The 23,243-nt window shown below is 50.2% G+C and overlaps 1 protein-coding gene across 5 annotated transcripts in view; it reads left to right on the top strand.

Moving 5' to 3' along the window:
* Window positions 1-21,783, top strand: part of axin2 (axin 2 (conductin, axil)) — a 63,310-nt gene extending 41,527 nt beyond the window's left edge. For 4 of the 5 annotated variants that reach the window (XM_052032686.1, XM_052032687.1, XM_052032685.1 and 1 more), the window contains 8 exons: window positions 8,618-8,714; window positions 11,376-11,516; window positions 13,128-13,621; window positions 14,957-15,139; window positions 16,331-16,567; window positions 16,996-17,097; window positions 18,493-18,663; window positions 19,442-21,783. In XM_052032686.1, coding sequence (XP_051888646.1) covers window positions 8,618-8,714; window positions 11,376-11,516; window positions 13,128-13,621; window positions 14,957-15,139; window positions 16,331-16,567; window positions 16,996-17,097; window positions 18,493-18,663; window positions 19,442-19,568 — 1,552 coding nt within the window. In that variant the 3' untranslated portion in view covers window positions 19,569-21,783. The remainder of the gene's footprint in view (window positions 1-8,617; window positions 8,715-11,375; window positions 11,517-13,127; window positions 13,622-14,956; window positions 15,140-16,330; window positions 16,568-16,995; window positions 17,098-18,492; window positions 18,664-19,441) is intronic. The other variant, XM_052032689.1, reaches the window with a different exon arrangement.
* Window positions 21,784-23,243: the final 1,460 nt, after the last annotated feature.

Genomic DNA, 23,243 nt, shown 5'->3' with positions numbered 1-23,243 from the left:
TTGAGTGGGACTGTGGTTTATACTTGCTGGAGTTTAGAAGATTGAGAAATGATCTTTGTAAACTGTAGTTTGTGGTAGGGACTGTGCAGATGCTGAGAGACTGGAAAGTCCAGAGCAAGCGACCTTAGTCTAAGGGCTTGGCCATTCAGGGATGAGATGAGGAGGAACTTCTTCATACAGATGGTTGCGAGTCTTTGGAATTCACTGCCCTGGAGAGCTGTGAGCAATCAGCTACTGAGGTCGGTGGGGGGATCGAGGCAGATGGGTTTGGGTAAGAGAATGGACAAGGCAAAGGTTCAGCCATGGTCCTGTTGACAGGTGGGGCAGATTCAAAGGGCCTGCTTGGTGGGTTCCTGATACTTGTGCCTCTGAATTCTTACACTGACACAAGGTGATGGTGATTACTGGAGTAACCACAGAGCAGTTTTCTCATGATTTGCAATAAGGTGCAGTGGAACAGCCCGAGTTTGTGAAAGGTGCTTTGTAAGTGCAGATTCCTTCTTTCCTGTGACTGCCTCAGGCTACTAAAACCATCGGCAGTCTACTGGTTGTATTGCTGGTACCCCAGAAAAGTGGGGGAAAAAATCATACGTACCCATTGGGAGCTGGAATTGGTGTCACCTGACCTTAGACCTCAAGGACCAGTCGATGCAGTGGAGTGTCTGGAGCTCGTCTGCCGCAGGTTTCAGGCTCCTGAACTCCTTGTCACTGCGTCAAGATTGGGGGGGAGGGAGGGGGGGGGCAGGTGGGGCTGGGTGACAACTGCTGGGGAAGCCACAGCCCACCTCTCCACCTACATGCAGCTGGGTTTGTGTTGGTGGAGGGGCAGGTATCCTGTTCTTCACTTCTTTGTGTAGGTGTGTGTGTTCGTATGTGTGTGTGTGTGTCTGTCTGTGTGTGTTTATCTGTGTATTTGTCTGTGTGTGGGTATCTCTGCATGCGTGCATCTCTGTGTGCGCGCATCTCTGCGCGTGTGTGTGCGTATTTCTGTGTGTGCACATGTGCATGTGTGCGTGCGTGTGTGCACACTAATGGTCAGATTCAGCAGTGACTGCCTCCAAGGTCAATTCAACCACTGACGCTCACTGTCTGGGCTCCCAGGCAAGGGCTGACTCGTGGTGTGAAAGAGCACAGGTTGCTTGATGCTGACAGATCTGCATTGGGATTGGGTCATTAATGTAAGTTCCTTGGGGTGAACAAAGCAGAGGTCAGTGCACCAGTTCACATTAGGTTGACTCCAGGTTTGTCCTGCTCTTGCTCTGTATGTACTCGCTTCCTTTGGACTCCGGGTCCCATGACCAACAGTCCACTTTAATATGGCACCAGGTTGCCTGGATCAGAGGTGACGGAGCCTCCGACTGACACCAGTTACTTATTCAAACCTTGATCTCAATTCTGTCTGACACGAGGTTTAAAGTGTAAACAGGGTGTAAACTTATCAAAGGGCATTGGGTTTCTAAAGAAAGCACAGCCCTGATCACAGAAGTGAAAACGCCCCTGAGATGGGAATGTCCGAGTGGAAAGGAGGCTCCCAGGCAGATGAGGAGGAGGCCATTCAGCCCACCAGTCTGTATGTTCTGCCTCTCATCACACTGACTGAAGGGCGTGTTGGGGCCTTGAGGGAGGAGCGGTTGCTTGGAATGGAGGGTTAGGTAGGGGTGGTGGTAGAGGGCCTTGGGTCAAAGAGGAGCCTCAGATGATGGGGGAGGGGGGACATTTGATCCCATGGGCATCAGTGGGGGCTGTGGTGATGCTCACAGAGATAAGTCCTTGGTGGGGCCGTTCTGGTAGGTCAGGGGCAGTGGCCCTGGAACCTGGCAAAGTGTGGGACGGACAAAGGTCAGGAAAGTGTGACCGTGTTCTTTAATGTGGCGTACTTGGCCAGGTTGTAGACTATGCAGCCTCTTCATTCCAAAGTGCACAGAGAGGGGAGATACAGTACCACATGTGTGGTGTACATGCACATACATGTATGTATGGTATACATGCATGTACATGTGTTTGTGTGTGTGATGTACATACAGGTGCATGTGTGGGTGTGTAAAGGCAGTGAGCTGGTACCCATGGATGGGGCTGGGCTTGGTGTCAATGGGACGTTCCTGAGCTGTCGGGAACTTCTGAATTGGGAGTGGTCGATAGGGATCGGGGGAAATGTCAGGATGGGAAGTAATGGCGGATGCCTAAAGCCGGCGCTGAAAATTGAGGTGTGTGGACAAAAGGCTTTCAGCCTACCGTTTGTTTCAAATGGGGGGGGGGGATTGCAGAGTGCTGGGGAGGTTGCAATAAGAGGCCCAAAGGCTGCCTTGAGAATTACTTGCTGGACTGAATGGGAAATGTCAGTGGACCCGTGTTTGAAAAGAGCCTTTGCTGGTTCCCTGGTGCACCGTACCATGTCAGTGTTGGCTGGCTGAGTAACCTGCTGAGGACTTCTTTCTGATGGGAACAAATGGGTACACATGGCAACTCTTTCAGATGTTTTATTACAAAATTGAATTTAACTGATTGCATTTGAAAGCCGTTGCATCCAGCAGCTGTCAATGTTCAACGAAGAAGGCTCTCAACTAGCATCTAATCTCTTCTGTGTAGAGTCCGAGGTTCCTAGCGCCAGACAGGCCCCAGTGGGTCCTAAATCTTTCCTGGGCTGGGCTGTTCTGCCCGTCTCAACCCCTGCCCCCCCACCACCTCCCCCCCCCCCCCAACACCTCACGACATGGAGAACGGAAGATGAACGAGATTGCAGATAGTGTTACCTGGAACAAAAGGCTCAGCAGGTCAAGCAGCATCTGTGGAGAAGTTGTGAGTCAACGTTTCGGGTCAAGATGCCCTGATTCAGGGTCTCAACCCGAAACAGCGACTTACACCTTTTGCCTCCACAGATGCTGCTCGACCCGCTGAGTTCTTCCAGTGTTCTGTTTATAGATTGACAAAGGAAGTTGTGCTTAACCCTTTGTATCCCAGGCCTGTAAGCAACTAACTTCTACAGGGTGGCTAGAAAGTTCAGACTTGAGCCCTTCCCCTCCTCTCCCCTCCCCAGCTCAGGAGCCCCGTACTTTGACAGAGGCTACCATTCGAGTGCAGTATTGAAGGACTGAGGGGGTGCCGCAGATTGACCTGAGGTCTTGCCACCCCGCAGTGACAATGTTCAAGAGATCTTGAAATCACAGAAACAGACAGCACAGAAACAGACAGTACAGAAATGGGCCCTTCAGCCCAACTGGTCCATACTGACCATGATGCCCATCTACACTACTCCCATTTACCTGCATTAGACCCATCTCCCTCTATGTCTTTCCTATCCATGTAGCTGTCCAGATGCCTTTTAAACAACATAACTGTATCTGCCTCCACCACCTCTTCTGGCAGCTTGTTCCAGATATCCACCACCATCTGGGTGAAAAATTTACCCCTCAGATGTCCTTCAAATTTCTCCCCTCTCACCTTAAACCTGTGCCCTCCAATTCTAGACTCCCCTGCCCTGGGAGAAAGAGTCTGACCACCTCTGCCCCTCGTAATTTTGGTCACCCCTCCATAAGGTCACCCCTCAGCCTCCTATGTCCCAGCAAGAAAAAAACCCAGCCTATCCAACCTCTCCTTATAACTACAGCCCTCCATTCCAGGCAACATCCTGGTGAATCTCTTCTGCACCCTCTCTCCTGTTACCACATCCTGTGATGTGACCAGAACTCTTAAGTGTGGTCTACCAGTGTTTTGTGCACTGCAATATGATGTCCTGACTCTTGTACTCAGTGCCTTGGCCTATGAAAGCAAGTATCTTAACTGCCTTTCTCACTTCCCCTATCCACCTGTCACCACCTACGGGGAGCTGTGCACTTGCACAATAAGGTCTCTCTGTATATCAACATTCCTCGGGTTCCTGCCATTTACAGATCATATCATCTTACAGATCTTGGTTAAACAAAGTCTCCTTCATATGGAGAGATACAGCACAGAAACAACCCTTTGGCCCATCGAGTCCATGCTGACCATCAGACACCCATTTACACTAATCCTACATTAATCCCTTTTTTTTAATTCTCCCCAGATTCTACCACTCAGCAACATACTGGGGGCAATTGGCAATGGCCAAATGTGGCCAAAAATGGCCAAAAAATTTGCAATACAAATAACCTACCAAACCGCACATCTTTGGGAAGTGGGAGGAAACCGGAGCACACAGAGGAAACCTAATGTGGTCATGGGCAAATTCCACACAGACAGCACCTGAGGTCAGGATTGAACTTGGGCCTGTGGGACCCTGAGATAACAACCCCACTGTGCTGCCCCCTTCAGTCAATACCAGCCAACAATCTGGCCATTAGTTTTGTGGCTCTCTTTTTTGGGATCTTGCTGTGTACAGATTGACAAGTTTGTTTTGTCAGCATCTACACAACAGTGATGGGAGTTCAAGGTAACCTATTCGCTGTGAAGTTCTTTGACATGATTCTGGGAGGTTTTATGAGGTCTCATCGAAGTGCTCACATCACCGCCTTGTCAACACAGGGCTTTACTGTGTCACCTTGCCTTTCAGAAACATAATTGGCCACACAGCAATGGCTGTATTGCAGTCTTTCTGGAGCGGGCGAGAGCTGAAAGCTAGGATATAAAAATGCAAGCCTTGTGATTTTTTTTTAAATACCTATTGTTTAGAAGCCCAGGATGAGCATTAAGGAGGGAGTAATTTTCACAAACACTGCCAGTAATCAGTCTCTTTCTGTTTCTCACTAGGGAGGGGCTGGGGGAGCTTTAAGGCAAAACAAGCTCTAATTAACAAGTAGAGGCACTTTAATGTGGCGATTAGGAGGCAATCTTTCAGATCAGAGTTTACTTTTCAGTAAAATAAAGAAGGTGCAATGTTAGATTTCTCCTCTTCTGGATAACCAAGGGAGCCAAGAGCTGATTTTTTTCTCTCTCTCTCTCTCTCGCTCAGTTATATCTTATTTATGGATTTGGATTTGACGCAGGGGCAGGCTTGCTGTGCAAACTTCAAACATTACCTTATCTTGCAACCCAAGCTTTTGATGTTGGCGAGATCAGAGGCTTGCTTCAGAAAGGCTGCCAACTAAAGACGCCTGGCGCATATGCGCATGAGTTTGAGCCTTTCAAAGGAGCAGGAGAACAGCATCAGGAACAGGTCACACACATCTGGCTCTTAAATGGTTAGATAATTGGGCCTCCCCTTAAATGGCAGCTGATTGGTGCCTGCAACAGTAAATCAATAAGCTGCCGAAAGTGATCGAGGTGTAGAGACTGTTTACAATACCTCCCAGAAAGGTTTTGAAACATAATCTTTGTCCGGGAGTGTTGTTAAGGGGTGGGGGAGAGATTTTGGTTAGGCTCAAGAAGACTGATTATTTCCATTTTTGATTCACTGGGCTGTGAGTTCTTTTCATGTTTAATTTTCTTCACAAGCTAATAGACGTGTAGGGTGGCTGTCTTTATCTCTCAAACACACATCCCCACCACCATCAAGTCATACAGCACAGAAACAGGCCCTTCGGCCCAACTCATCTATGCTGACTGTGTTGCCCAGCGAGCTAGTCCCATCTGTCCGCGTTTGGCCCATAGCCCTCTAAATCTCTCCTATCCATGGACTTATCTAGAAGGCTTTTAAATGTTGCTAATGTGCCCACCTCAACCACTATTTCTGGCAGCTCCTTCCCAATACGCACCACCCTTTGCATGAAGAAGCTGCCCCTGATGTCCCTTTTAAATCTCTCGCCTCTGATCTTAAACCTATGACCTCTTGTTTTTAGCTCCCCCTCCCTGGGAAAAAGACTGTGTGCTTTCACCCTGTCTATGCCCCTCATGATCTTATACACCTCTATCAGGTCACCCCTCAATCTCCTACGTTCCAGGGAATAAAGTCCTAGTCTATGCAACCTCTCCTTGTAACTCAGACCCCCAAGTCCAGGCAACATCCTGGTAAATCTTTCTGCACACTTTCAAGTTTAATGACATCTTTCCTATAACAGGATGACCAAAACTGTACACAGTGCTCCAAGTGCAGCCTCACCAATGTCTTGCAACGTAACTTCCCAACTCCAATACTCAATGCCCTGACTGATGAAGGCCAGCGTGCCAAACCAGGTCTACAACGATCCTGCTCTTTTCTCATCACTACGAGCTATCATTGTTGGTGTTCAGTTCGGACGCTGCCCAGCTGGGAAGAGTCCTTGTCCACCCAGATTTTGATTCCAGCTGCTCACTTGAGTCTGTGCACGAGTCCAGACGTATCCTCCTCCAACTATATGATCACAAAAACCTATTCTGGGTCTCTGGTGTATTACTGAGGGCTTCGTTAGCTTTAAGAACATAGGAGATAGAATCAGGAGAAGGCCATTCAGCCCCTCATGCCTGCCCTGCCATTCACTAAGATCATGGCTGGTGATCCCTTAACATCAAAAAGTCTTTCAATCTCTCCCTTGAATGCACTCGGGGACTGAGGCTCCTCCATCCTCTTGGGTAGAGGATTACAAAACTTCACGCTTTCAGGGGAAAGAAATTTGCCTTCATCTCTGTGGTGATTGGTCGATCCCTTCGTTTGGAACTGTGTCCCCTGGCCAGGGGCAAAAAACATCATTCCTGCACCTGCCCTGTATTTTTTACATTTCAGTGAGATTCCAAACCCTAGAAAGTCCAGTTCAGTCTGCTTAATGTCTCCTCAAAGGACAATCCATTCTGGGATATCTCTCCCTCTAGCCTGAACTGAGGTGACAGGCAGAATGGAGATGGTCCGGTCGAGGTAGGGTAGGGTGAGCGGGTGTTGAGGATTATCATGGATTATATGTTGCAGCTCAGAAGGAGGCCATTCAGCCCATTGACATGCCCACTCCTAGTGGGACAATCTGATCAGTCCCATTTCCCCACTCTTTCCCCACTACCCTGTAAATTATTCCCCTTTAAATGCCTGTCCAATTCCCTCTTGATGGCCCTTATTGGTTCTGGTTCCACCACCTCTACAGGCAGCTCCAGATCCTAAGATCGCTCAGATCGATAAAGTATTCCCTCTCTTCTACCTTGTATCTTTTAACTCCATGCCCCTGGTCCTTTTAATCCTCTGCTAATGGGAACAGTTTATCCTGCCTGAACTAACCATGTCCTCGTCCACCTCCATCAGCCTTCGTCCTGCGGAGATTACCCCAACTCCTCAGTCTACTTTCCAAGCTGATGTCTCTCACCCCTGGGGCTAGAGTTACTTCATCCTCTAGCTTATCCCACTCTAGATCTTCACCTCTTCCTTGAAACACACTGAACAGAATTGGATGGGACGTTCCAGTTGTGGCCTGACCAGTGTTTTTACAGGTTCAACATAACCTCCTTGTGTTTGAGCTCTGTTTATGAATTCCAGGATCCCACATGTTTTACTGATCTCTCTCTCAACATGCGCCTTCGAGAATTTTTGTACATGGACATTTTATTCCTCTGTCCCGATAGAAATGCATAAATTGTGTCTCCATAAAGCAAATATGGACGGAATGCTACATTGTGAAAACTTCACACTGCCCTCTTTACTGAACTCGTGGGATCTTGCTCTGCCTCAGAGATGGTGGTTACTGACTGGCTTGGCATGAGGCAGCTCTTGTCAGTTGTTCAGTTAGGACAGCTATGTGTTAACGTTGACCCTGGTTGGACTTGCTCTCACCGGGAAGAGAGGAGCACCTGTAGAGAGAGGTGGGCAGGCAGAGTTTATCTTGGGGACCCTCGCAGGGGAGTGGGGATTGCATTATCGCTGCAATTTTCTCAACATCAGGACATCGTAAAGCACGTTTCAACCTTTTAAGGAATAGTAATGTAGAGAACACAGCAGCCATTGGCACACAGCAAGATCCAACAAACAGCCAGTGGATAAATCTGCAGCAGTGGTCACCAAAAGAGGTAAACTGGTCAAGAAAATCTCCCCTGTTTTGGGTTTTTACATACTCCAAGAGGGGACGAGGGAGCTTGATTTAATGCCTTTTCTAAAAGGCGACACTCCTGACAGTGCAACATTTCCTCAGTACTCCTCTGGAGTGTCCATTTGAATTTTTATGCTGAACCCACAACTTTCTCACTTCAACCTCCTGAGCCACATTGTTCTCAGGTGAGAGTGCGTTGTAGCAGGTGCCTGTGTTATCGTGGTGACCCCTCTGGTGGAAGTGTGTGGTTTTACTGATGGTAGCTTCCCAGTAACTAGCCAACACGTAGAAGGCTTGTGTTTGGGGGTGTGGTGAGCCAGCCCACCAGCTCATCCCGAATGTGGTAGGGTATCAGTCAGGGGAGTAAGTGTACACGTCGCAGTGAACCCCTGCATCCCTCGTTCAGATTGGAGAACCTCTAGTGTCCTGTCAGGTGGCTTTAACATCTATTCTTTCTTGGCCGAACTGTTGAGTCTTTGTGGATGGGTCTCATCAGTTGACCAAAGAAGGTGAAGAACTGGGATGGGGATGAACTTGTCAGAGTGGGTAGATGAGACCTGCTCTCGCCTTCAACGTCTGACACCAAAACCCAACAATATACCAGGTTGTCGGGGGAGGGTTCAGGGAAGTCCAGGTGACCCAAGGGCTCTTGTGTGATGCAGGTCACTTCACTGTAGATCCTCTTGAACATAACTCACTTTCTACTTGATTTTGTTTTGCAGAGACGGGATCCCTCCGTACCGGCAGAAGAAGCAGCAGCAGCGGGAAATGCATCGCAGTGTCAAGGCCAATGGTCAAGTCTCACTACCTCACTTTCCTGTGAGTCCAACAACCTTCTCCCTCTCCCTCCAGATCCCCCACCCGCCTCTCTTTCTTTTTCTCCCTATCTCACACGTTCTCCTTCTTCTTTCACCCTCTCCCTGTATTTCTCTGTCTATGGCTTGCCATCAGGTTTTGACAGGTGCTGTCCTTGGGTTGTTGTTCATCAAAACATTTGGTGTCTCAATGTAAATATCATTTGCGACAGATGCAAGGACCCAGAAAACCAGGACCTGCGCAGACGGTGTTGGAAGTGCAAAAATTTGATGGCTGCTGCCCTGGGCAGTGCTTTGTTCCCCCCTGCCTTGCCCTGGGGCTACCAGTAATTGTACACGTGTGTTTGTAGACAGGCAATTTTTGGGAATATCACTGGGTCTCACCCGGAAACCTAAAAGATGTCAAGGTGAAGCAGCCTGGCAACAGGTGGATGCTCCAGGCCTGCATAGAGCAGGAAGAGCCCTGAGGTTCCATCGGAGTCTGTCGATGGTTGATCAGCTTACACCATGACTGCCCCTGGAGAGTGGGCAAGGGCACGTTCATGCTACATGTCTGGAGATTCCCCTCAGTGCCTGCAGTCCAGTGGCATTCTGTTATCGGTGTTATCATGGAGCATGGTCCCATGCAGCCTCACTGGGGAACTGAACCACCATCAGATTCACGGCTCCATGGAATTGAACCCCGTGGGGCGTGAGAATCTGTGGAACTACGCCAGTGAGTCAGTGAACGTGAGACTGTACTCCAGTGAGTCAGTGACTGTGAGACTGTACCCCGGTGAGTCAGTGACTGTGAGACTGTACTCCAGTGAGTCAGTGACTGTGAGACTGTACCCCAGTGACAGTCTGTCTGTAGAACTTAAAATGCAATGAGAGATCTAGTACTACAGAGCTGGAACCAGCCTTTCCAGTTATGCTTTCGTTATTTGTGATAAAAGGAACAATTTTCTTGCCAAGCAATGGCTGCGTCTGAAACACCTTCAGCATTTCAGATGATCCCCGATCTGTTGAGTTATTGGTGACTGTGGGACTGTTGGACTCTAAGGTTGGGATCTTGTTCCCCTGACGTGTCTGTGCATGTGCCAGTGTACATTGTTCAGCTTTGTACCTTGCTTCACTGCTTCAGCCCCATCCCCCCCTTCTCCATCCCCAAATTTTCACAACACCCTCCCTTAAGAAAAAAAATCATTTGCACAAAAATCTCTTTCAAGCAACAGAAAAGTCTCTCAAGCTTTAGTTGCCAAAATGTGTGTTTTTTTCCTAAAAACAAAAATTGGAAACAACAACTGTTCTATTGCCTGAGCTTGTAAATGAGATTATTTTGTCCTGGGGCTCCCAAATCGACATTCTCTGCCAGCCTGTGCTTTGATCAGGAGCTGAATAGAAGACGGCCACTGTGTAAAATGACAACTTCCAGCAGAGCTATTCCTTTCTCTCGCCCTCGCATCATTGCTGCTGCCGTGTGGTTGCCTTAGAGAAGGCTTTTTTGCTTCATCGGGTGGGTACGATGCCCAGCTTAAAAAAGAGATGAGAAGATGCCTGGGGTAGATGGTGGGGGGAGGGAGACAGAGAGAGAGAGAGAGAGAGAGAGAGACCAGGACATACAGAGGGAGAGAGGGACAGCGGAAGACCGAGAGGGAGGAAGGGAGGGAGGAGGGAGACAAACAGAGACTGGGAGGGAGAGGGACAGAGAGAGACAGACAGATAGAGAGAGACAGGGAAAGACAGACAGGCAGACAGGCAAGGAAAGAGAGAGATACAGAGAGAATCACACAGTTAAACGAGAGAGGGTCAGAATCACAAACAGAGACAGAGAGGGGAAAGGAGGGTGGGGATCCAGCCCTGACCATGGCCGGTTGATATTTCTTTCTTTCTTTCCTACCCCCAACCCCTACCAGGCCGTGATTCTCTGCTCCTGAAGCCCTGGTTGCCCCATTCCTCCCCTGGTAGCCACAGCTTCAGGCAGCCGAGCCCAGCAGTGTAGCACAAGTAGCCTGCAGCTGATTCACTTCACACTCTGTACAAAGAGACAGAAGTGGAGAGCGAAGGAGTGAAAAAGAACACAGGGTTTCTTCAGCCAACAGATCCTCAAAGCAAGCCAGCATGCTGCCAGGAACTAAATTACCACATTTTCTCTGATCTGCACCAGTTTGACTCCATCTTTCCACCATCTTTCTATTTTTTTTAATTTTCGTTTTCTGTTTATAACCCACTTCTGTTAGAGAAGCCTCCCTCCCACCTTCGTTTCTCTTTTGATGTTAAACAACACCCTTTGAAAAAGCTTGAGCCTTCTGTGAAGCTACTGATGAGCTGGTTGTACTACAGAGGGACAGAGCAGGGCAGCCAACTGATCTCGCCCTGGGCCAGTGCTGGTGGGGAGGATGTCACACCATGAGGCCACTGTAAGCAGCTCATAAAACCCCCAGCTCATTGCTACCAGAGCACAAGATCACAAATACACTGCTTCTGTTCTGTCTCTCTCCCTCTCTCTCTCCCTCTCTCTCTCCCTTTCTCTCTCTCTCTCTCTCGCTCTCTCTCTCTCCCTCTCCTGCTGTCTTTCTTTCCCTCTCTCGCCATCTTGCTCGCTGTCTCCCTCTCTCCACCCCTTTCCCTGGGATGTGTAGGGTGAGGGTCGAGTCGTTAAATGCGGGCTCTGTTCTCCACGTAGAGAACGCACCGCCTTCCGAAGGAGATGACTCCTGTGGAGCCAGCAGCCTTTGCCGCTCAGCTGATCGCCCGTCTGGAGAAGCTGAAGCGGGAGCGGGACACCATGGACAGCTTGGAGGAGAGGCTGCAGCAGATCACAGAGGTAGGATACAGCCCGCCAGGCAGCAGCCACCTCCAGAAGCTGGGGGGCTGGTGGGAGAGGGAAAGTCATTCTAATCCTCCGCTCTGTAACACATGCCCCACCTTTAGAAACGTTGAATAATGGTGATATGGAAAATATCAACTGGGTTTTAAAATACAGTCAGCATTAGCATGCAGCATGAAAAGTAAATTTTCCCTGCTTTACTGTGTTAATTTCATTATGCCTCTCTCTCTTCCCCCCCCCCCCCCCCAAGTCCTAGTCAGGCCGTCCAGTCCCACTTGTAAATGTTAGGAAGAAGGAAGAGTTTGCCTGCAACCTTGTCATGTCGGGCACCTGCTCTTTCGGGGCGGCGGATGCCGCCTCTGTGTTTGTACGACGCAATCTACGTACACGTGCGTTGGACCGCACTTCGAGCATTGTGAAAGGTTCTGGTCGCCACGCTACAGGATGTGGTAGCAACAGAGAGAGTGCAGAAGAGAGTCAGCAGAAGTAGAGGGCTGTAGTTAAAGGGAGAGATTGGAGAGGCTGCGATTGTTCTCACTGGAACGTAAGAGGCTGAGGGGTGACCTTACAGAGGTTTATAAAATTATGAAGGGTAAAGATAGCACAGATAGTGAGAGTCTTTTTTCCAGAGCAGGGGAGTCTAGAACGAGAGGGCACAGGTGTAAGGTGAGAGGGGAGAAATTTCTAGGATACTTGAGGGGTAAGTTTTTCACCCAGAGGGTGGTGAATATCTGGAACGAGCTGCCAGAGGAGGTGGTGGAGGCCGATACAATTACAATGTTTAGAAGATGGTTTGAACGGGTACTTGTATAGGGAAGTCATAGAGGGATACAGGCTTAATGCGGGCAAATGGGATTAGTGCGGGTGGGCATCACAGTCAGCATGGACAAGATGGGCCGAAGGGCCCATTTCTGTGCTGTACAATTCTATGATCTGTGAATGCAGGGTGGGAGGGTGGAGTTAATCTGGGAAACTGACTGGATCTTGGGGAACACCAGTTCTGCACGTTGCCCATGGCTAATCCCCACTGCTACCCACCCTGCACCAGGTGAAAATCCCCACTGCTACCCACCCTGCACCAGGTGAAAATTAAGCCCCATGTACATTGCAGTAGTGGTTGTGGGTAACACGTGGACAGAGAAGGAGGAGGGTGGAATCAAGGAGAAATGTCCTCACTTAGGACTTGAAACCTTGGGACTCTGGAGACCTGTGATCCTCGGGACATTCGAGGCCGGGATCAATGACTTCCAGGGAATTGAGGGATTTGGAGATCAGGTGGGAAATGTAAAGCTGAGGTGCAGGGTCGGGTGTGATCGAGGTAAGGATCTCAGCGGGTCAGGCAGCACCTGTGGAGGGAAATGGACAGTCAACGATTTTAGTCAAGACCCTTCATCAACTGTGTCAATGAAGGGTCTTGACCCAAGGCTTCGAATGTCCACTTCCCTCTGCAGATGCTGCCCAACTCACTGAGTTCCTCCAGCATTTTGTGTGTTGCTCCAAGTTACAGCATCAGCAGCCTCATGCCTCAGTGTGATCTCGGAGGTAGAGGCGGCGCGGACACAGTGTTTGTGGCGATTTTGTTCAGGGCCATTTTGCTTTTGTCGACAGGATGAAGGGGAAGATGGTGAAGCTCCTGCAGCGAAGGGCCACCCTGGGACAGAGGCCATGCCCCAGCACCCGCCGCATCCCCTGACCCTGCTGCCCCCCGGGAGCTGCGACGATGACCCGCAGACCATCCTGGACGACCACCTGTCGCGGGTGCTGAAGACCCCCGGCTGCCAGTCTCCGGGGCTCGGGAGGCACTCCCCGCCCTCGGCCGATTGTCCAAGGGGGGCCAGGCTTCAGCAGGGTCCTGGGCCCCAGTTCCTTTCCCCGGGGATCGTCCGCAAAGGATACCTCTCCAAACAGAGCGCCAAGTACGTCCATCACCACTACATCCACCACCACACCATCCCCAAGACCAAGGAGCAGATCGAGGCTGAGGCTGCGCACCGCGTCCAGTGCCTCTGTCCCAGCAAGGCCGACTGTTGCTCCTACGCCAAGTCACGCGGACACTCCAAGGCTGAACTGCCCCCACCGCCAGTGGAACAGAGCGCCTTTGGGTAAGACCTCCTCATCTCCGATCCCAAGGTTCATCCTCCGCAGGGCCCCTCTGAGGCCTCGTTGGCTCCCTTGGTCGTCCAGCTGATGAACCCATTGGGCGGCCCACCCACAGGACCACCCCCCATCCCACCCTCCCTCCCTGGGCAGGAGCAGCCTTTTGACGACCACACCTCATGGTGCTGGCTGGGACCCCAGGAAGGTGCCGCCACCGCCTCTGGCTCCCCCACCCACCCGCGTTCGTGCCTCAACCACAACATGGTGCTGAGATTAACGGGGCGGGGGGGGGGGGGGGGGCGACCATGCTGAGACCCCCTCCGAAGCACCCTCCCTAAGGAAAAAGTTCACCCCCACCCTCACCAGAGCCCCTCGCTGTTACTTCACAATTCAGTTACCGATGGCAGTCGTTCTGTGAAGTCTGCAGGTGAATGGGGTGATGTTTTGGATCCCCTGATCCGAAGCTGCTGCTCACGGATTGCCCACCAGAGTGGGGGGCACACACTGACCAACTCTCCCCCCAAAAGTGCCAGTGTGGGGCTTGGTAAGGAGACCCAGCCCTTCTCACCCCTTCATTGCCTTTGGGTGGCCCACTGGCCCAGATTCAGCAGGACTGGGATTTGGGATCTTCAGGGACCCCCAGAGCATCAGTGGGAGGTCTGCGTTGGGATACAGGCACCGAGCGTCCCCGTTGGAGTGTGTAAGGACCTTTACCGCAGCGTCCATACCTTCCCCCCCCTCCCCCGCAGCCTGCTAGGTGCCAACTCCGGGCAGGGTTACATGTGGAGCAGCTGATTGGCTGGTAGAATAGACTAAAGGGGCTGAATGGCCCCCTCTTCCTAGGTTGGTGTCTCCTCCTGATGGAAGAGAGGTCCCTGGTGAAAGCAGTGTAGGAGGGGCAAGGCGATGGAGTGAGCAGCTTCGTGCTTAAAGCCCGCACAGTGGATCAGAAGGACGGGGGGGGGGGGGGGAGTGGGGAAAGGGGGTCCCTTCAGTGATCAGAAGGACGGTGGGGGAGTGGGGGTCCCGCCAGTTCCCCTGGCCTGTCCTGAGCCACTGGATCTCTGCTCTTACCCTCTGTGCTCCTGGGCTCGGGAGCAGGAGCCTGCAGGTCAGAATCCGAGGCTGAAGCAGCATCTTGAGGAGAGACAGAGGGTCGGGCACGGGGGTTGACAGTGAGGCGGCGAGCCGATGGCCGTCAGGGCAGTCCCCCCCACTCACCCTGCCTCTGTGTATTCAGGAGAGACAGAGGGTCGGGCACGGGGGTTAACAGTAAGACGGTGAGCTGATGGCCATCAGGGCGGTCCCCCCCACTCACCCTCCCCCTGTTTGTTCTGCAGCAGCAGAGGCTCTGTGCCCAGGCGGAGTCTGCAAGTGCCAGACTGTGGCGGCCCAACTCCCAGTGAGGGAACGCTCCCCCTCCCCACCCCACAGCTCCCCGGGGAGGAGACGGATCGGGCGCAGAACGTGTGGCAGTGGATGCTGGAGAGCGAGCGGCCCGCCAGCAAGCACCGGACCCACAGGTGAGGAGAGAGCTCCCCGTCCCACCATCGCGGGGTCAGGGGTGGGGTGCTGGGTCTGGGATGGGGTACTCTGTGGGGAGGGCAGTTCTGTGCTCAGTGTGTGTGGGTGATGGGTATAACATGGAGGTGGGTTGGGCTGGATGTTTGGGCTGGGGGGGTGGTGTGTGTGAGAGGTGATGTGTGTGTGTTGTGAGGTGGTCTCACTGTGTGAGGTGGTCTGTGTGTGTGTGTATGGGGGGGTGATGCGTGTGCGTTGTGAGGTGGTCTCTCTGTGGTAGTCTCTATGAGAGGTGATGTGTGTGTTGTGAGGTGGTCTCACTGTGTGAGGTGGTCTGTGTGTGTGTATGGGGGGGTGATGCGTGTGCGTTGTGAGGTGCTCTCTCTGTCTGTGGTAGTCTCTCTATGAGAGGTGATGTGTGTGTTGTGAGGTGGTCTCTGTGTGAGGTGGTCTGTGTGTGTGTATGGGGGGGTGATGCGTGTGCGTTGTGAGGTGGTCTCTCTGTGGTAGTCTCTATGAGAGGTGATGTGTGTGTTGTGAGGTGGTCTCACTGTGTGAGGTGGTCTGTGTGTGTGTATGGGGGGGTGATGCGTGTGCGTTGTGAGGTGCTCTCTCTGTCTGTGGTAGTCTCTCTATGAGAGGTGATGTGTGTGTTGTGAGGTGGTCTCTGTGTGAGGTGGTCTGTGTGTGTGTATGGGGGGGTGATGTGTGCGCGTTGTGAGGTGGTCTCTCTGTGGTAGTCTCTCTATGAGAGGTGATGTGTGTGTTGTGAGGTGGTCTCACTGTTTGAGGTGGTCTGTGTGAGATAGTGTGTGTGTGTGAGGTGATGCGTGCACGTTGTGAGGTGCTCTCTCTGTGTGAGGTGGTGCGTGTATGAGGGACACGTGAGTGGGAGGAGTTGACGGTGTTTACGGGTCTCAGCCAGAGAGCCCCGCACCACGTCCCAAGCTTGGGTTTGGGGAGTGAGGAGAGTCCCCACCCCTGGTTCTTCACCCGATAAGCTCTGGCAGAAGCCCCTCTGTGCAGGATCAGTGCAGTGTTGCTCCCAAGGTGGAGGGTGTTTCAGTTCACACGGGAATCCTGGGACTGGGAATGGGGAATGGGGAAGAGGAGGGGGATGACGGGGGGGGGTGGTCACTGATGACCCACATGGATCAGGAGTTGGGAAGGTTAACGGCCTTTGTCTCCGACAGCGTCCAGTGTATGAAGAAAGGAATGGTCTCCGACAGCTTGAGGGGCTCCACAGGCGAGCGAAGCAGCCGGCTGCACCTGGGCACCACCCACCCACGGGGCAGTGCCCAGCCCTCACACCCCTTCATACAGGACCCGGCCATGCCTCCTCTGCCACCGCCCAACACTCTGGCTCAACTGGAAGAAGCCCGGCGCAGGCTGGAAGAAGAAAAGAAAGTTTCCAAAACTCAGAAGCAAAGGTACGAACTGATCCACCTCCCTGGCCCCTGTGGCAGGGGACGTATCGCTGACCCTTTGCTGTCTGCCCTCTCATTGCTCTCACACACGGAGGCCATCCTCAATCTCACTGAATCTTGATCTTGATGGCTTGTTTCAACCTCCATCTTATACGGTCTCAGCTTTTCACTCTCTCTCTTTGTCTCAGCTGGACTCCCCCTTGGTCCTGGACTCTCCCTTGGTCCTGGACACTCTCTTGCTGTCAGTGTCTTGGTCTCTGTATCCCAGATCTCAATGCCTTGGTTTCGATCTTGTGTTTGGTCTCTTTTTCTGCCCCTTTGTCTCATGGTCTCTTCTTCTGCCTCCCTCTTCCTGTCTGTTTCTCTGTTGTCTCCTTGTCCTTTTGTCTGTCCACCCAACTCTCTCACTCGCCCTATCTCTCATTCCTCAGATATTCAACATCAAGTTTACAGCGAGACAGAACTCATGGGGCCCCAGCACCAGGAGGGAGCCTGTCCCTGTCGAACCCTGGCCTGACCTCTCCCACAGAAGAGTAAGTAACTTTGTCCCAGTTGGTGGGGAATCAACTGGGAATCTTCGTTTCAGTTCCCTTTGTTCAGGGAAGCATGGAGTGGGATTAGGGCAATTATAGGATCACATTCTGTGGAATATAAAACATAAGATCTGGAAGCAGGAGTTGGCCATTCGGCCCATCTCCTCTTCTGCTGTGCAACAAGATCATGGTTTATCTTTTGTCCTTTCCCGCACTAATCCCAAATCCCTCAGTTCCCTCAATATCTAGAGGTACGAACCTGAAGTAGAATTAAAGTAGTCAAAATAATTACTGTGCGTCCTTTACTCTCAGTCTCCCTCTGTGTGGTGCTGAGTTTGTTTGAAGTCACACTAAGACACCTGACGGTATTGCTCTTCAGTAATTAGTTGACCTTGGACAGGCCTGTGAACAGAACGAGATAGAAACTAAAAAGCTGGTTTGCAAAGGTTTCATGATCCTTTGATCAATGTTGTGTACATTTTATTCACAATAATAAACGCTCCTGATCAGCAAAAAAGTTCTGAGCCACTCCACAGTGTGACTAAACATTGCCATCGTCTATCCTCCTCCCCCATTAAGGTCACGAGTTTAGCTGGTTAATGAGTTTCTGCACTGGGTCATCCTTACTCCTTCAATTCCCTCGTGTCAGCTTTGGATAAACAGGTACAAACAGGCGCTGCAGATTATCTGCTCCCAGTAAATGAAAGTCAACCAAACCGCAGAAGCTGGAAATCAAAAATAAAACCGGAGAATGCTGGAAGTACTCAGCAGGTCAGGCCGCACCTGTGGGGAGGGAGAGACAGTTAACGTTTCAAGTTGAAGACACTTTGTTAGCTGCGGCCTGACCTGCTGAGTATTTCCAGCATTTTCCGGTTTTATCTTTACTGCTCCCTGGGTTGAACGCACGCCAGAGACTTGTTTCAACAGGATTCCCCCATCTCCCAGCTTAGATACAAGCGACCCATCAACTTCCCCTTTTCCCCATCCCTGCCCCAACTGTGTGACCCAAACCCTCCCCACACCCCCGGCCCAGCCACTGATACTGTTCCTCGCACAGTAACAGTACCTGCAGGTGTTAGTGACGTAGAGCAGGAATCCTGGCACAGCTCCCTGCTGTCAGACCCTCAAGGCTCCACCTCCATGCTGTACGGACCTGTGTGTTGCTGGTGAGGCTTTGGAAACCAATCCCCTTCAGTTAAGGTAGACACATGGATGGGAATGGTTAGAGGGATATGGGCCAACTGTGGACGTAGGACTAGCTCGGATGGACATCTTGGTCGGCATGGATGAGTTGGGCCAAAAGGCCTGTTTCCGTGCTGTATGACTCTGCTTCTAGCTTCTAAAATGTCCCCTGCCTCACCATGACCTTTGATGTCATTATTTCTTCCTTCACAGGCACAAGGCACCAAAGAAGCAGACGGCTCTGGCCCACACAACACCGCCCGGTGAGCTGGTCGTTACCTACTTCTTCTGTGGGGAGGACATTCCTTACCGCAGGATGATGAAAGGACACAGCCTGACCCTGGCCCACTTCAAGGAACAGCTCAGCAAGAAAGGAAACTACAGGTATGGGACGGTCTGCTGTCTGCACTGGGGGGGCGGGGGTGGGATTGGGTTTGATGAGCTGGGGGTAGTGGGTGGGGGAGCTCCTCCAGCCAGCAACTGTGAGATCAGTTGTCCATCCCTGGCCACCCAGTGCCATGAGGACCTCATCATCTGGTGGGGCATCTGATTTAAAATCCTCATCTTTAAACCTGGAGGGTTGGAGTGTTGGTGAAAGTGGACAGGGTTTGGTGGAGGTTTACAGATTACACGCCGTTCTTTTGGAACAACTCACCCAAAATTAAAAAGTGACATTTCAAACACATTCCTGTGCAATCTTGTCTCTTCATTTGAAGCATAGCTCCGTAGAAGCTCACTCTGCTCACATAGCTGACATAATCCTTGATCAAATGAATCATTGAGAAGAGTTTCTACTCATTGCCTCTGAGGTGACCAGGGAGTCAAGCTGTTTCTCCTGCACAAGGGCACCAATAAACACCTTCCAAAACGCCACAACATTTTTTGAAAATGTACTAAAAATGACTAAGTAAGGCCAGCAAGAGGTCCATTAAAGATTTAGTTATTTAATATTGGGTTACTCACTAGACCAATCAAGTTTAAAATACTTAAAATATTTCCAGCTCCTATTGACACCACACCAAGTCCTCACCATTAGATACACTTTAAGTTACAATGCACATTTGTGGGATTTTTTATTTGGTGATATTAAGCTGATCTTTCCGCCCTCTCTCCCACATTTCCCTCTCTCTTTCCTATTTGCTCTGTTTACCATTTCCCACAGGTACTATTTCAAGCGAGCCAGCAACGAGTTTGACTGTGGAGCAGTTTTTGAAGAGGTTCGGAACGACGATAGCCCGCTGCCCATGTACGAGGGAAAGATCTTGGGCAAGGTGGAACGAATCGACTGATTCATTAAAAGGGACTTTTTCAAAACAGGCTTCTGGCATTTTGTGGGACAGTTAAAAACTACAGAGCTGTGTTGCAATGGAATCCAGGATGAAATCTCGGGCATTGTTTGCCTCATGTCAGATGTAGAGATCAAGAAACAGTTTATTTAAAACAAAAGCAAGCTACATTATAGAATGACCACTTTTGGGTTATTGGTTATTTACAGAGATCTCGGTCTAACTGTGGCTTCCTGAGTTGCTGTGCAGATGAAGAGACTGCCCATTCACAGGCAGCATGTCCTGAGATTTACTGAGCCTGTATCTGCATATTTGGGTTTGGATGTGCTGCTACTGCATTGACATGGGACCCCTTCCATTGGTGCTGGCAGCTCCTTCTCCCTGCCCTCCCCACTGCCACCCGTCACCCAGAACCCACCCACCTCCCCGACTGTCCTTCCCACTGTGACCAGCCTAAAAGCTCCTGCAATAACACTCACATTATAATGAGAAGCACCTCTGTCTATTTGAATGACATTGTGAAGCTGATTGTGATTTTTCTTGTCATTTTACTGAAACAAGTCACCACGTCTTGGTACCTTTATGCTGCTTTATACTTACACCAGAACCATAACCATGTCTTAATGTTCTGACAGAAATAACAACCAACCTTGCCTGTGGCAACCTTCCATGTGACGTTAATGGTGTCGCATGCCTTTCAGACCCACGAATATCCACAGAGGTCTGTCCAACAAGCCACCACCCGCTTCTGCTTTGTGGCGATATTCCCAACATAAGAAAGTTCCAGCGATAACCCAAGTGCAGGTTGTAATGAGTGTTTTCCAGTGCAGCCAGCTCTCCGACCCCTCACCTGTGTGGTAGCCGCCCAATCCCTGTGCTCATTCAGATCCTGTGGACACAGCAGGGAGCTCACTGGAAGGGAGTGCAACATGGCTGCAAGTTGACCTGGCCCATCACACGGTAACTTGGCAGCAGAATCAGAGATGATGCCGACTTTTTTTGAAAATCTGGATCGTAATTGTGTTGCATCAGTATCAGTAACCGAATCTGTTCAGAATAACCAGCAACACCTGCACAAGCAGCAGTGTTCTCACAGATGCAATTCACACTTCAATCTCCAGCAGGGAGCAAAGGGTTGAAAATGAGGCTGGTTTATTAATATCTGGAGAACTTGCAAGGGATACAAACCATTCTTGGAAGTTGCTCAACAACCTGCAGATGGAGCCTCGCACTTTCAGACCTGACCAGCCAGCTGTACATCTCCACATCTTGTTCCGATTGTGGCATTCCTGCTCTCTCTCTTATCTCGCCCTCTTCCCATCTCTTTCTCTAGCTATTTCTATCTATCTATCTTTCTCTATCTTTATATTCCTCTCCCTCTGTCTATCACTAGCTCTCTCCTCTTCATCTGTCTCTATGTCCGCTTGGTTTTGTGGATTCTGGATTCTCTGCCAGTTACAGCATCCGACACGGACCAAAATAGACTTCCCCACAAACCTTAAGTTGTGCACTCTTCCTGTCAGAACCTCAAACTCACTTTAGCTGTGATTTTTTTTCCTTCAAAACAAAAATGATTTAATTGTTCTGAGGGTGTTAAACTCAAGAGATGTTAAATTAAGCCCCACAGCCAATAACAAAAGGAATAGTCTGTAAAATGCTAGGGCTTGAATTGATGTAAGTGCTGCTCTGTAAACATTTAGCTCCTGTATTAATTTTCTCCGTGTGCTGTTTAACTGAGTTAAAGCATTAACTCTGCGTTAAATTGGCACAGAGGAACCTCATCTGAATGGCACACCGAGAGACTAGACCGAACTCTGCTGATCCAACACGGTCTGAACCATTAGCCTGAGTCCTTGTCGTGCTTTCTGCCAGCACCCTTCCTGCTGGGCGTAACTTGTACAATACCTGTGTAAATATTGTGGGAGTTTTACACACTATTAATAGTGTTACTTGTTTATCCAGTACAGTACCTGTGCCTGCATGGTATTATTAATACTGTGTGTCACCCTGTGTTGAGGGTCACCTCTCCCTTTGTTAATAAGGGTTTATGTATAAAGATATTTTTATGCTTTTGAGTGTTGTAATCATGTTTTATGGCATTTTGTTTTACTTTCTGTGTAAATTATGCATTACAAAAGAGTTTGATTTAAGAATCCTTGGTACAATAATTATGTAATTATTCAGAGATGTAGCCTTTATTAAAGTTTTATATTTTTCAAATTAACACATCTGTCAGATCTTTGTATCATTTGAAATGTTGTGATTCCGGTTTGTTTTGAATGGGGGAGTGTGTGGTTGAGCAAACTGACTGGGTTAGCTCAGGGGAGGTGGGGGAAGTGAAGAAGCACGGACTGGGGGTGGGGGAGACAATTCGCCTGGGGCAGAGCGGATAGGGAATGGCAGTGAGTGGGTGCAACAGCACAGAGACTCCGGTTTCGGGTGTTGGGGAAGAGCAACGGAGGTTGGGAGCTGTGGTATGTGGTAGAGTTGGCAGCGTGGGGCTGGAGTAGGGGAGATATTTGGGGGCTGGTGAGGTGGCTGAGAGAGGTACAGGTTGGGGGAGGAAAGGTGCACTGGGACAGGGCAGACTGGATCAAAGTCGAGTTTATCGTCATCTGCACATCCACGTGTGCACAGGAGCAATGAAAAACTTACATGCAGCAGCATCACAGGCACAGAGCATCAGACCAGCAGCATTCACAAGAAAAACATAAATTGCACACAGGTTTTACAAGAAAGAGGGGAGGAAAACGTGGGAGGGGTGGGAGGGAATGTGTAAACACAAGGTTCTCAGTTCTGGTTACCAGCAACAGACTGGAGATCAGTGAGTGAGCTGGAGAGAGAGGGAGGAGGATACAGGTGCTAGAGGAACTCAGTGAGAGGGTGTGTGGCTTATTACAGAGGAGTTGAGGCCAGTGTAGATCAGCCATGATCATATTGAATGGCAGGGCAGGCTTGGGGGGCCTGGTGGCCAACTCCTACTCCCTGTGTCCTTGAATGTGAGCTATAGAAATGTAGCTCTGACTTTAGTGGTGGCTGGTCTGTGATCCATCTCCATACACCTGCACCATATTATCGGTTAGCAAAACTTGAACAAAGTGTAAGAATACATCTGTCTTTTCAAGGACGATGGAGGTGACCGGTGGAGTGCCACAATAATTGGAGCTTGACCCCCAGCTATTCACAACATGTATCAATGGTTCAGATGAGCAACTAAATGTAATATTTCTAAATCCGCCATCAACACTAAACTGGGTGAGGTTGTAAAGTGGATGCAGAGACTTCAATGTGATTTAGGCAAAATGAGGGAGTGGGTAAGTGGATGGCAGATTCAGTATAATGCAGATAAATGTGAGGTTATCCACTTCATAAGACAAATACAGGATGTTATTTAATAGTGATTAATTGGGAAAGTGGTGTACAAAGGTGTCCTTGTACACCAGGCACTGAAAGCAGACGGGTAAGAAGGTAAGTGGAAGGTTGGTCTTCATTGGAAGAGTTGTTGTGTACTGGAGCAGGGATCTCCTACTGCAACGACACTGGGCCTTGATGAGACCACACCTGGAGTGTTGGGCACAGCTTTGGTCAATGTGCCTAAGAAAGGAGATTCTTGGGATAAGGTGCAATGAAGGTTCACCAGACTAGTTCCTGGAGTGGAGGGGCTCTCACATGAGGAGA

The sequence above is a fragment of the Pristis pectinata genome, chromosome 18 (assembly GCF_009764475.1).
Source record: "Pristis pectinata isolate sPriPec2 chromosome 18, sPriPec2.1.pri, whole genome shotgun sequence".
Classification (NCBI taxonomy): domain Eukaryota; kingdom Metazoa; phylum Chordata; class Chondrichthyes; order Rhinopristiformes; family Pristidae; genus Pristis; species Pristis pectinata.
This window is presented reverse-complemented; position numbering and strand designations above follow the sequence as displayed.